Here is a 13,848-nt window from a genome sequence, read left to right on the forward strand (position 1 = left end):
TATATATATATATATATATATATATATATATATATATATATATATATATATATAAGCTTCAGACTTGACAAAAAGCTATCATATTACCTAGCAAAGCTGGTAAAATCAGGTTTTGTTTGATCTTAGAAAAGAGAAAAAAACAATGTCTGTCTGTTTTCATTTTCATTTCATTGCATCAACATTTAAGTGAACTAAATCCAAAGCCTGCAAATGGAACATTCAACGGTATGTTCTCACATGTCCACTCTCTGCTCTCTAGTAAAATGGGGAGAATTACTAATGCAGAACATGAGACAAAAGTTAATGCACTCATCCAAACGGGATCCTGTTCTGAGGCTTTGCTTTTAATGCATCATTACTACATCACTCAACCATGCAGCTGCAAAATAAACTTATGATGACATGAACATTAATATCAGAACACGATTCTAATGGAACTGTTATCAGTCATTCTGGACATGACCCATATTTTCAGAGCCAGTAACACTGGTTCAGAGGCTGGTCAAGAAATCTGGCACTAGGTCATTTCTGCCAATCATAAGCTAGGACGAAACAGATTGTTTGCTAATCAAATCGGGATCTTGTCCAATAGCTAGTCGGTTTTCACAAATTAAATGCAATGCCGGAGGACATGTGCTTCCTAGAAACCCGTCTCCATTAATTCTAATCAGATGATGTGGAGCATGTGAGTTGATCAATGTAAGTTTTAAACCGAACTGATCCATCTGACCCCAGTCTGCTTGTCATCACCAGGCAGCGTGGACATATCAGCATTAATTATTATTGGTGCATACTTCTAAAACTAAGCTACATTACATAGTCAAGTCAACAACTCAGCCATAAACTAAACAATTCATGTTGAAAAACAAACATAAAACTGCCATTTGATATCTCTGCTATTTTGATATGTGATCTTCCTTAACTTCAAGAAAAAATGTAATACCATGATGTGTCATCTATACCAGGGTTCGTCAACAAAAGGTCTGACAACTCTTTTTTTGGGGGGGGGTTGGACTTAAAATATGCATTGAATTACAATGCAATTTTATATTAATTTTGGTTAAGATCACTTACTTTAAATACAATTAATATAATGACGTTAAAACAATGATTAAAATAATTATTCTTATATATGATTAAAATATGATCTTATATCATTAAATACCTTAAGCAATACCTTAAATTATGCCTTTGCATATGTGAACAGCTTGGTCTGAATATATAATGACTAAACAGTCTACATGTATGAAAAATAAAATCTACATGGAAAAAATAGATGAACCAACTCACAATTACAAAGCTACAATTTGAAAAAACTGGAATATCGTACATTCCTATTCAAAGCAACCTTGCACTACTAATTTATTTAGACTTTTAAGACTCTGAACAAAAATCCAAAACTGATTCTTCTCAACTAGAAATAACACTGTTTCAAACATAAACAAAATCATAAAGCATGTGCAGAACACATCTGCTGCCTTAGACAGCCTTCGTTTTTATCTTTGTTTTTCTAGCTCTAACATTGTCCGCATAACCATGACAGGCATGTGCAAGCTTAGGAATGCTAGATACCATCAGCAGAAGCAACAAAATCCTACCATCAGACCACCTGCACTACAACCAGACAAACGTCACAATAACCCATATCTCAGTGAGGTATCTCTCATCTCTCCCTGTGGGAGAGAGAAAGATACAACCTGGTTTTTCAAACCTGAGCAGCTGAAATCTGTTTGTATGCTGTATCTGAAACAGAATGTGATATTTGCATCTCAGAAAGAACAATTTTCAGGTTAATCTACTTAATCACTTCAATATTACATAAAGCATACATTTAATTCCAGGAAAAGCTTTCAGACAGATGCAGAGTCATTCATCCACAGCCGAAGATATGTAGGTCAATCCTCCTGACAGAAGTGCACATGAGAACTGTTGACGATGACCAGGCACATCACATCTACTGTATTTAAATCTGGCTATCTGGGTGCTAAGAGGTGAAGTTTGCAGCGAAAGACATGCTAGAGAAAGTAGGTGCATGTATATATGTGTGTGTGTGTGTGTGTGTGTGTGTGTATTCTTGTTTTTGTGACATATCAGGACACAACTAGGGGTAGGGTTGGTGTAGGGCCATAGAATATACTGTTTGTACAGTATAAAAACCAGTAAGCCTATGGGATGAACCCACTTTTCACAAAAACAAACATGAGTGTGTGTGTGTGTGTGTGTGTGTGTGTGTGTGTGTGTGTGTGTGTGTGTGTGTGTGTATGTATGTATATATTAGTGTTGTCAAAAGACCCGGTACTTCGGTACCAAGTCGGTCCAAAAAAAAATTAAATGTGACGGTACCAGGTTTCTTTAAGTACCGGTAGTACCGAGGTCCCGTTCAAACCCGGTTCAGCGCTATGATTTCCGCGAAGCAGAAAACGAGGACAGAATCTCAAAATCCAGTCATGAAAATGAAACTTACATTTTAATATGAACAGTCATGGAATTTGTCAAAGTTAGCATAAATTAATCAAATCAAATCTCCATATGGACCAGTATCTGTAAATGTTAAGCCGCAAAAGTTGTTTGAATTATGAGATTATGAGTGTTCTGCGCGTCTCCGTGTGAATTAATGAATGGCAGAGACGTGCGGGTTTGTTTACTACATAGACTGAAGCGCATGACGCTTGCATTAATTTCAGCATCTGAGCTTCAGAGTTCTCTCTCCATCAAGCGATCTGAACTTTTCAGTTCATCTCAATGGACGCACAGCGCACCTGTATTTGATGCTCTGTAAACTCTTTGTGAAGGCGCACGACTCACCGTCGCTTTACTGATAGCGCTTTTTCTCACACATGCAAAGAGAGAAAGAGCGAGAGTCTTACCACGCTGAATCGACACGCTATATGTAAACTATTCTTTGTTGTCTTCTCCTGTCAAAATAATGGAGTTCATTTAGAATTATTCATATTCATTTTCGAACAAGCAGAAGACATACTGCTTTCTCTGGTAGTGGGCGGAGCTAATGCGCAAATGGCAATTTCATTGGCTGGCGCTGATCTAGTACCGTCCCTATTTTGATTTCAGCAAATCAGTTTGACCGAACGCAGACAACGTGATTAATATTCATGAACCCAGCAGCTCATCAATTCATAGTGCATTGTATGATAGTAGAATTAGTAGTAGTATTATCTTTTAATAATAATTAATATGATCTATTGCTATTTTTTTTACAGAAACCCTCAATGACCAAAAATATCTTAAGCATCACCACCAGTCTTAAGTTCAGTTAAAATGACAAATATGTATTCATTAGGCCTAAAAGTTAATTTTTACATAAAGGCATTGTGCTAGAAATATTACTATTATTTAGTAAAATGTATGTGATACTGCTACTACTGTTGAAAAAATTTATAAAACTTATATATATATATATTATATATATATATTTTAGTGGATCACTACAAACTAGGTTCAGACACGACACTAATTTGATCCTCTGCGGCTCGTCTCCTAACATTGTGTTCATCTCAAATAAGAATACATTACGACCTCACATGCACCGAAACAGAGGAAAATCATGGGTATTAAGAAAAACACAGGCAGCCAATTTGCTTCCTCAACGGTGCTGGTGCTCTCCAACCTCACTTCCTATGACAACAACACCACTGCAATCGATGTCCCAACATTACTCTAGCTCACATTTCCTGCCTGGATCAATTAGAAGCATATGGCACGTCACATGGTTCCTGTCCGTTCTTTCATCAGTTTCTTTTAACAAATGGATTTTTCTGTTCTTATTTGGGTAATAGCAAATCAATGAACTGTTTACACTCACATGAGACTTAAAAAAAACCTCTCACACTGCAACCTGCAGATGTTAACTTCAACTGATTTAACCCATAAAAACAAAACAGTTGTTTTGTTGGTATAAACTAACGTATTTAAGTTGATTTTTTTCTATTTAATTGAATTACCATTTTGTTCCTGCACTTTAAAGAAATAGTTCATATGTTTATAGAAAGATCTGCCATCCAGAATAAAGGCGAGTTGTGTGGATTATTGTGAATGCTTCATGTCTGATTGGGGGCTTTGCTGGACTGGCTTTATTGGACACTTTACCTCTGCACATTGGCAGGTGATTTTCTGTCTCACTACCCATTAGTTAAGTGAGGTTTGTTATGTTGCCAGACCCCTAATGATAGGAGCATCTGGTGAGGAAACTGAGAGAAAAAGAAAATGGTGAGTCACAAGACCTGCACTCCCTGCCTTCTCTATCTTTTTGTGCTCACCACCTTGTTTAGACTGATGAGCAACTGGTAAGCTATCTGAGGGGCAGGAGAAGAGATAAACGGAGGTCAGTCGAATACATTGAGGTCTCCTGAGGAAACATAATCTTGAAGCAGTCAAACAGGAAGCAGTGAGCTGCTTGTTTTTTCTATATAAGACAGGCTCACTTACGCTTATAGTGACTTAGTAGTTTTTCAAAGGCAAATATGGCACAATCTTATGTTTTTGTTTAGTGCTGGAGCTCAAACTTTATTGGTGATTGACAGTTATCAAGGTTCAGCAACTGCTTTCAAAAACCTATTCTATTATGGCTTGTAACTGAAATTAAATGTAAATAAGGATGGGCTGATCTATATTAGCCAATATTTTTCTTACACCTATGATCTGCCAAATGCTGAATGTACTTAAATTCAGGACATGTATTATTTATGTGCAGCATGTGCATATTGCAGGATGAATGTGTTTACGGCTGTTTGTATTTAGAAATATAAAATGTTAAAATTGCGATATGCCCAGTTTTAAAAATAACTACTGTAATCCTGTCGATACTATGGCTGCAGATAGTGAGTAGTAACAGAAAGAAATGCAAATAAATGTACAAATTACGGAAACCCCAAAGGTTCAAATACAAATCGGAGTATGCTTGATGTAACATGGGTGGCGGCAGACAGATGGTGTATGAGTTAATAGTAAATAAGAAAAAAATGAAGAATAAGAACTTTCTCAAAAAAATAGCACATAGGCTATTACTATTACTATCATAATTACAGTCAAACTAAAATCCACCAAACAATATTTCTTCCTTATGGTGCATATGAGTTATAAGTTGACGTTGACTTTTGAATCATTGCCATTTGTTAATTCGTTTGAATGTTTTTTTTTGTTTGTTTGTTTTTTTATTAAAGATTACAAGGGCACGGGTATTAACAGAAATATTGATGCGCACAGTTAAGTCATTTACAATAAATATTTAATAAAATACAAAAATTGTCAATTTTGATTCATCCTGATTTCAATTTTCAGTTTTTAAAATTTCATATGAACTGAACTATTACTATTATAACTATTATACTATTTTCTGACATGTAATTAGTATTACCGCAGTCCCCACTGAGAAGAATCATGATCAGTTTAATCCATGTTATTTAACACTCCAAAAGACTGTGACAAAACAAGACAAGCCCAAACCCATGCATCTTCCTCTTTAAATGTATGCAGCTGAGAGCAATAACATCCCAAACATTCCTTCCTTTGAGGGAGAATTCTTGGTCAGCTGATCAGTAGTACTAAACCACTCAGGAATGATTATGCTAGAGTGAAATCACAAATGCAGCCATCCTCAGAGTGAGAGAGAGAGAAAGCATCCTAACCTGAAAGTGATTAGAGTAACAGAGGAAGTGGGTGTTACTGCTTTATGTCAGAACTCTGCTCACTTTTTACACAATCTTCTGCTAAGAATCATTACTTTGCGTCAGATCCAATTGAGATGGCAATAAAAAAGCAGAATAATTTGTGGAAGTTTAGCTTCAGATTTGCTGTGCACACTTACTTTTAAATGATAGAAAGTCTTCTTCAGCTATAGGGCAACTCAAACCTGGTCTAAAGTCTAAAGTCAAAAAGCGCAATTTATTTATTTTTTTGTTATTTAAAGAGCGCGTTAGTAGAAAATGCACCTCAAGTCCCCAATGTGTGTTCACTTTGCTTATTACACAAAAGGACAACAGCACACAAGATTAAAATGTAAAAGATTATTATTGTGTTGAGTACATGAATATAAAAATGCCTACATGTAATAATGGATAACCAATGTATGTATCAGAATTAGGCTACCTATTTGTCTGCGCACAAGCAGGTCCGTTTCATCTCTGGAGACGCGTTCTGTCTTTACGTTTGCAAATTCTGCCGTGTAAAAAGCAAATCCGCCATGACACAAGCCCAACTGCCTCTTAAAGGGAATGTGAGATGACACTCTGATTGGTTTATTGCACATTACACCCAAAAAACACCAATAACTCATTAAGAGAATAGGAACAACCTGTTTAGAACATGAGTCTGAGCACGCCAACTGTTTTCCCGTCGTTAAACTTGCAAAAGTGGATTCGGACACGCCATGAGTGCAATGTTTTTTTGGGAGTAGTAACTTTCCTCACTTCAAATGGGGGAATGGATGTGCTAATGTCCTTGAGAGAATTTTTCACATTAAATATAGAGCCCTGTGTCCCTGTTGCAGCTCCTGACTGGATCAGGATTAATGACCTCCACTGGGTTCACTGACATAATGACCAGTAGGTCAGACAACTGCCTCAGGTCAATTCAACACACTCAGTTAACTAGCACAGCATGTAAGCTAAAACTGGTACAATGAGGAATGGACACGCGACTGAAAACTGCCCTGTTGAACTCATCAAAAACAAGCCTTGAAAACAGAACTCAAATGATCAGCAGTATGGATTGCAATGGTTGATCGACAAATTCATCTTCCTTAGTTTTACCACAATGGCACTAAACCAAGTCACCTTAAAAAGCATTCTAATGGTGCTATAAATATTGATTAATAATTGATTTACAGAGAATCTCAGTCTCAAGGATTTCTGGTGATTTCTGAGCATCCTGTAACCTGAACAAGCAGAGTATAAAAGAACAAATGGGATAGAGAGGGAGAGAGAAATATACATCCGAACCCTGGAAGACGACACCAGCCAGCCTAAGAATGATTATGGATACTTCACTTCCCTTGAGCCATTCAATACATACAAGAGGATCTAGGAAAAAATAAATGATTCAGCAAAATTTTGAATAACAAGTGCAGCTAATTGAGATTAATATGCCTAAATGTGTCATCTTAAAAAGAAATAGGACAGATTGATAAAGACAGCCACAGACAGCAGCCACGGCAAAGCAAAGAGCAACTTTGGCCTTAAAGAGCATGGATGGTACTAAGATTATTAAACAGGTTTGCTAAGAAATTGACCTGTCGGTAAGCCCCTCCCCTCTAAAGCAGATGAACCAATGGCAGTCAAGTATTCATTGCACGTGGTGTGGAACTCTGACATCTTCAGGTTTCAGTGCCATAGAGAAACATTGGAAGATGCAAAACTTTCATCTGAAGTTGTCATACTCTCATTAGGTTACAATTCTAATCTGTTCAAGCTAGGGATGTGCACGGATAGTCGAACATTCGAATATTCGTTCTGCTCTAATTATTCGATAAATAAAAATGATATTCGAATTTCGCAAAAAAAAAAAAAAAAAGTTCACAATAAAACCTAATTTGGTCACTTTCTGTGATTCTCCACGGCATATTTGAAGGTGTATGCAAGCAAAAACGGGTGCGCTTGCGGCATTCTGAAAGTTGAGATGTTTTTAACTCGATGCTGTGCGGACGCGCCTGGAAAAAACGGGACCGCGTCGCACCGCGTGCGCATCGCGACCGCGTTGCTTCCATTATGAGCGCGCATACCGCGCGCCTACATTGGAAATAACGAACCTAAGCATGCAAAAGACGCGATATGTGAACGCCGCCTAAAAGAACCGCGGTCTTCTACAGTACTTCACATATGCCGTGGAGAATCACAGAAAGTGATCCAAGAACATTGTTGCAGCATCTCTCAAGCAACGAATAAACACCGCTAACTTGGAGAATGCAGTGAAAACTCCTCTTCTCGCGTCTGCCCTAGACCCTCGGCACAAACACCTCAGGTTTCTCGATGAAAACATGAGAGAAGTAAGAAAAAAAAAACTTTTTTGAACATTATCAGAACATTTTCCTTGATGCGAGTGGTGCGGATGCAGTCGCCACGATGAAGAAGATGCAATGCCCACTCGTCGGAAAAGGCTGAGCCAGTTCTCCAGCGATGATTACAGAGAGTCCAGCCGAGACGAGTGGGAACAGTTCTTGCTGGAGCCATGTATTCCACCAGATGAGGATCCCATTCAGTGGTGAAACGAAAACACGAAGCGCTTCACAAAACGTTTTCGCTTAGCACACCGTTATTTGTGAGTCCCGTCAACCTCTGTGCCGTCAGAGCGCGTTTTCTCCGCGGCCGGCCTTATTGTTAACAGACTTAAGGAGCCGACTTTCCCCCAATCATGTTTACATGCCCGTATTTCTTAACAAGAACATTTGAAACAATAGAAAAAAAGCAAAAAAGATTTGCTGACAGTTTAAAAGTTAAGTGTAAGCTACATTCTGTACAATAGCCTAATTGCTGCAGGCTGCTTTACGTTTTTTTCTTTGTTCACTTTTTTTTTTTTTTTTGCTTTTAATCTGTACTTTTGTTTGTTTGCACGCATTGTTAAAGGTTTTCAACTACAAAACACGATGTGTAATGTTCAAGCTTATTGTAAGCTTGTTCAAAATGACGAAAACAAATGTTGCTGAAAAATAACGTCTGACTCATTAAACTTAATTTAAATAAACGAATATTCAAATATTCGTTTTTTGTGAGCTCAAATATTCGAATGTGATATTTGTGGAAAACGCCCATCCCTAGTTCAAGCACAACATTAATGTCATCTTGCCAGCTAAAGTTAAATTTAATGAGACAATGCTATTACAAACCTAAACAGCGAACTGTTATCACATCGTGTACAGTGTAAGTCAAAAACACATAAACAAAGGTCTACATTTCAGTGCCTCTCCATATTAAACTGGTTAAATGTACACTAATTTAATCGTACTCTGGAGTACATGAACATTGTTGATCCTGCATGTTGTCATTGGCAATTGTGACAACCGTAACATGAAACTTCTCCCGCTTGTATTGTGATCTGTAAACTATAAATCAATGTGCCAATTTATCGCAATATTTCCGACCACAAGACGTTGTCGATACTCTGGCATAGGGTTGGGAACCGAAAACCAGTTCTCATTCAGAACTGGTTCTGTTTTATTTTAAAGAACCGGAACCGTGAGCAATGTCTACGTTTCAGTTCCGAAAAGAGTTCTGGTGCAACACGTGACCAAGCGCTGTGAGCAGCCTTGAGCCGGTGTTCTGACGATTCAGCATTTCCTGTTAAGAATGTCACAAACCAAATAACAGATACACCGCCATTCTTAACATTATTTTTTTAATAGTTGTTTAATGATTTGAATGGAATCAGAACTATTAGGCAGAACTGGAACCGGAAAATTTTTAACGATTCCCAAACATACTCTGGCAGAAAGTTTCAGTATTTTTTTTTAAACACACAAAAGATCTGAATTCATACTTACACTGTGGCTGTTTACCACTTTAGCTTACCGGAGCAGCAGTACCTCCAGACTTCTTGTGGTAGCGCATCCCAGACTACAGATGTTTAGAGGAAATGAAATTGTAATTCACATCGAAGCGTAATGGTTGACCAACAACAAATCAGAGATGCACCAGCATCTTATGTTTATGGAGATGAGAACTAAAAAACTGCACCAGGTATTTTGTTTTTGTAGCTAGACAGATATCATGATGTATTGTTATAGGATTGTCTAGCAATATATTGATTAACACAGAATCGCTGTATTCGTGATATTATTGTATCATGACCCATGTATCGTGATTCGTATTGTATCGTGAGATACCCTGCGATTCCCACCCCTACTGTAAACCCTTGCTTAGAGGAAGGAGCATCATTATGCATTATGTAAGGAATGGCATTACTGTTATTGCAAACAAAGCAAGCCAGACTTCTGTCCCTTATCCCATTCGTCACTGACTTTTCAGAACAGAGCACACAGTGGAGTGGCCTCTTCAGAGGAGGTTATGTAAGTATATAGTACTAAAGGTCTACAGTTTTGTTTACTGAATCATTTCAAGAGAATCAGCCAAAGGACTGACTATCCACAAGGTCTCATACACAGAAAGCCACTGTCAGTATCAAGGGTAAGAAAAATGAAGAAACTCCACTGAACGACCGGCAGACTTTTTCTGAAGCTTTCTCAATATCAGTTTTCTCCTTTGTTTGTGCACAACAGAGGAAATGACATGGCAGTCCTGTTAAGATGTCAAATATCACAGGAAGTTTCTAATCTGCAAACCCACACTTTACTAAAATGACTTTCAAAGATGATCGCTTCAAAAAAGCAAGATGGATTTTAACATATTTTCAACTGTGACAATAAAAAACAAACCATAAAATGTATTAGGTTCACTATGTAGACAAAAATACAGTATCAACATCCATTATGGACAAAGTCTTATGTAAGGTTTCTAGCTCAAACTGGTCATTAGCTGGTAATGTACTGGCCCAAGGTTACCTATGAACATATTTCATGCCTAAGACAGTTTAGCTGGTCTCTCAGCCTAATCAGTCAGGTTTCACAATTTTCCAGACCGTGTGGTTTTAAGTTCATTTGGCCGCACAGCTAAACCAGCTGAAGACCAGGGCTCCATTTCCCAAAAGCATCGCAAGTTTGAAGGGGTGGTTGATTGCGATTTAACTTTTTTCACTTTGTTAATTAGTGTAATGTTGCTGTTTGATTATAAACAGCAACAATTGAACAATTCCTCTCCTGTGTCTCTTCACATCACCGTAATGCCATTTTGGAGAATATGAACTGAACACAAACTGTGTATGCTATACTGTGTCAGCCGCGCCACAAGGATATGTTTTCTGCTTGTATTTACACTTTGATTAGAAAGAAAACAGTGCATCAATGCAGCGTGGCTGACACAGAAAAGGGTAAGCTGCCTGCGTTCAGCTCATATTCTCCAGAATGGAGCTACAGTGATGTGGAGAGACACAGAGGAGAGGAATTGTTGAATAAAGTCGTTATTTTTGTTTTCTTTGTGTACAAAAAGTGTTCTTGTTGCTTCATAACATTACGGTTGAACCACTGATGGCAGATGGACTAATCTGATGATGCTTTTCTTGACCTTGACAGTGTATTTTACTTAACACTCACAAGCCTCTCAGTTTTCATCCAAAATATCTTAAATTGGGTTCCGAAGACGGGAGTATTATTATAATTGTTACTATTAACTCTGATAAGTGAAGAGCTGTAAAGCAAATATTTTTATTTTATATATATATATATATATATATATATATATATATATATATACTTTTTTTTTAATAATATATATATATATTACAGGTGTGCAAAAAAAAAGTATATATATATATATATATATATATATATATATGTATATATATATATATATATATATATATATATATATATATATATATATATATATATATATATATATATATATATATATATAACACACACACACACACACACACTCACCTCCGTTAACGGCAGCAGGTGCGATCACGATCCCCTTCGCCTCTGTTTTGGGGGAATTCTGCCCGTAGCGCCCGTCATTCTTCGTAACCATCTGTTGAGGATTGCCTTTATGGTCCAGAACGGTGGCGTTGACCGTGGCGCTATAATAATCCTCCTTGTTCACCATAGTTTTGTCGGCACCGATAGACAGCGTACACCTGGGCGAGACGAAGGCGAGAAGGAAGGCAAGAAGGCAGCTGCTGCATGACGCCGGCGCGGCCAATCTCTTCAGCATCTTCAGCAAGGTCTTCACCGATCAAAGCAACCCGACTCTGCGAATCTTTCAAAGGTCAGCGCTCTGTCTCAAGAGCCCTCATGTAAACATACTGTCCTCCTTTCAAGCCACAACGTTCATATGAAGAGCCATGCGGCACTTCCCCTGATAGACAGAAAGAAGGAATGGGTAACGTTAGATAGATTTCTCCACGTTACTGACTTTGCGATGACCACAAAATGAGTGTATTTCACCTGAGAGGCTTGGGATCATATAATGTTCCCAGTTTGGTTGTATTACAGGCGGTTAGCTTGTCTAACGTTACAGGTCATTTACAAATACAAATAGTACAACTAGTACATGGGCTTTTAACGACAGTTAAATGTAATCATCTGCTGTCAGGGCAGCTTTGTTCGTGCAACCAGCCCTTACAACCAATTGCTATGCAACAAAAACACCTTTCCTCACGAGGTGAGATTTTGATTTAACGTTACTTAGAAAAAGGTACTGACGTGATATCTTACCTGTTCGGTCACTTCCACCTGTATTATTTACAGTCAGACACTCTCTTTGTTGGGGTATTTCACAGCGCCGTGGCTTGTTCGGCCATAGACAGACCGATGCTGTTCTGCTCGCCTTTTTTCCTCCTCGCAACACCGAGCCGTACTCGAGTGCGCATGCGCGACGCAGCGCGTCTCTCTGTGAGATCAGATTAGTGGGCGGGAAAGACAGGGCCACATCACCATCATCTCAGTGCGTGTACAGTATACTGGCTATTAATAATCACTCATCTACCAGTCGTACCATTTAATGTGAAGCGTCTACAAGTTAAAAAGCAATTGTTTATGTATTTAATGTGTATTAGAGGTTTTGAAGGCTATTTTATAAACATGTTCTGTATTGCTAGTGATCAGAGCTGATTAATTCCAGTTTGCTCATCTGAAAGATCAGATGATGTTTATGAGAAGCATGTAAAGCAGAGTACAGTACTGATGACGCCATAATGCACCTTCCAAATTTGGTAGCCTGCATAAAGGTGCTTTTTATTTAGCCTATTGTTTAACGTTTAATGGTCATCAGCATCGTAAATCCTCGAAAGTTTACTTGTATTTTATTGTATTTTTTTATAGCCTATGTACATGTATACTATTATTTGTATATTATCATTGCATCAAATTACAAATAAACAAATTAATGCTAATGCAAAAGTGTTTCTAATTCATCGTCTATGGTAGGAGTGGTAAGTTTAACGTCGTTCTGTTTAGGGTTTCAATCTTTTTGAAAATCTTACGTCAAATTGTGCCTTGTTTGTAAACAAATCCGCAGTAAAATGAAAATAAAGTTCATGCACTATTTCCTAACATTGGCATCAGAACAAAAGTTGCCGTTTTGGCAGACTGCCTTGAATATAAGCTGATTTTAGACTAAAGACAAAGCTGAGTTCTGAAACTTATGGATGTTTTTATTACACAATGACCTATGTGTCAAAAGTTTTTTTTTGTTAAAGTAAACTTTAAATAAGTAACCTAGGCCTAACAATTTACAATAAGGTTTGTCAACATTGTCTATACGTTATCTAAATTAACAATATTGCTTTCAGATTTTTTTATCAGTAAAAATGCAATTGTTCATTGTTAATTGATGTTCAAAGTGCATTTCAACTTTGAAGTAACAACTTCAAAAAAGTATTAGTACCCTAAATGTAAGAAATTAACCAAATGAACAATACTTCTAACACATGCTTCATTTTTAAGTCATTTTGGATAAAATCATCTACTAAATTAATAAAGGTAGCCTAAAAGTTAACTAATGTAGTTAAGTAATGTTTAATGTATCATTATTTTAAAGTGTTACCCAAGTAAATAATTGATTTACATTATTAAATTGTGTAACTTGTTAATTGTTTGTTATCATGCATATTGTTTCATTTGGTTATCTAAGAAAACTGCACACACTCTTTTACCTGGGAACAATTTGTGATTAAATGAGTTAATTCATATTTATGGTGTCTGCAGAACATTTGCCACATCTGGCTGCATCTGTACAGCCAATTAGTTTGAAGGTGCACTGGACAACAAATCACAGTCTATGATGA

General features: G+C 37.3%; 1 protein-coding gene across 4 annotated transcripts in view; it reads right to left on the minus strand.

Annotated features, from left to right (window-relative positions):
* rnf130 (ring finger protein 130) overlaps positions 1–12,468 on the minus strand; it is a 50,298-nt gene extending 37,830 nt beyond the window's left edge. For 2 of the 4 annotated variants that reach the window (XM_059515828.1, XM_059515830.1), the window contains exons 1-2: positions 12,278–12,467; positions 11,501–11,918 (exon numbers count right to left, since the gene is read on the minus strand). In XM_059515828.1, the coding sequence (XP_059371811.1) occupies positions 11,501–11,774 (274 nt within the window). In that variant the 5' untranslated portion in view covers positions 11,775–11,918; positions 12,278–12,467. Of the gene's footprint in view, positions 1–11,500; positions 11,919–12,277 lie in introns of all 4 variants that reach the window. The other 2 variants (XM_059515829.1, XM_059515827.1) reach the window with 2 other exon arrangements.
* Positions 12,469–13,848: the final 1,380 nt, after the last annotated feature.

This window comes from Carassius carassius, chromosome 29 (assembly GCF_963082965.1).
Source record: "Carassius carassius chromosome 29, fCarCar2.1, whole genome shotgun sequence".
In the NCBI taxonomy this organism is placed as follows: domain Eukaryota; kingdom Metazoa; phylum Chordata; class Actinopteri; order Cypriniformes; family Cyprinidae; genus Carassius; species Carassius carassius.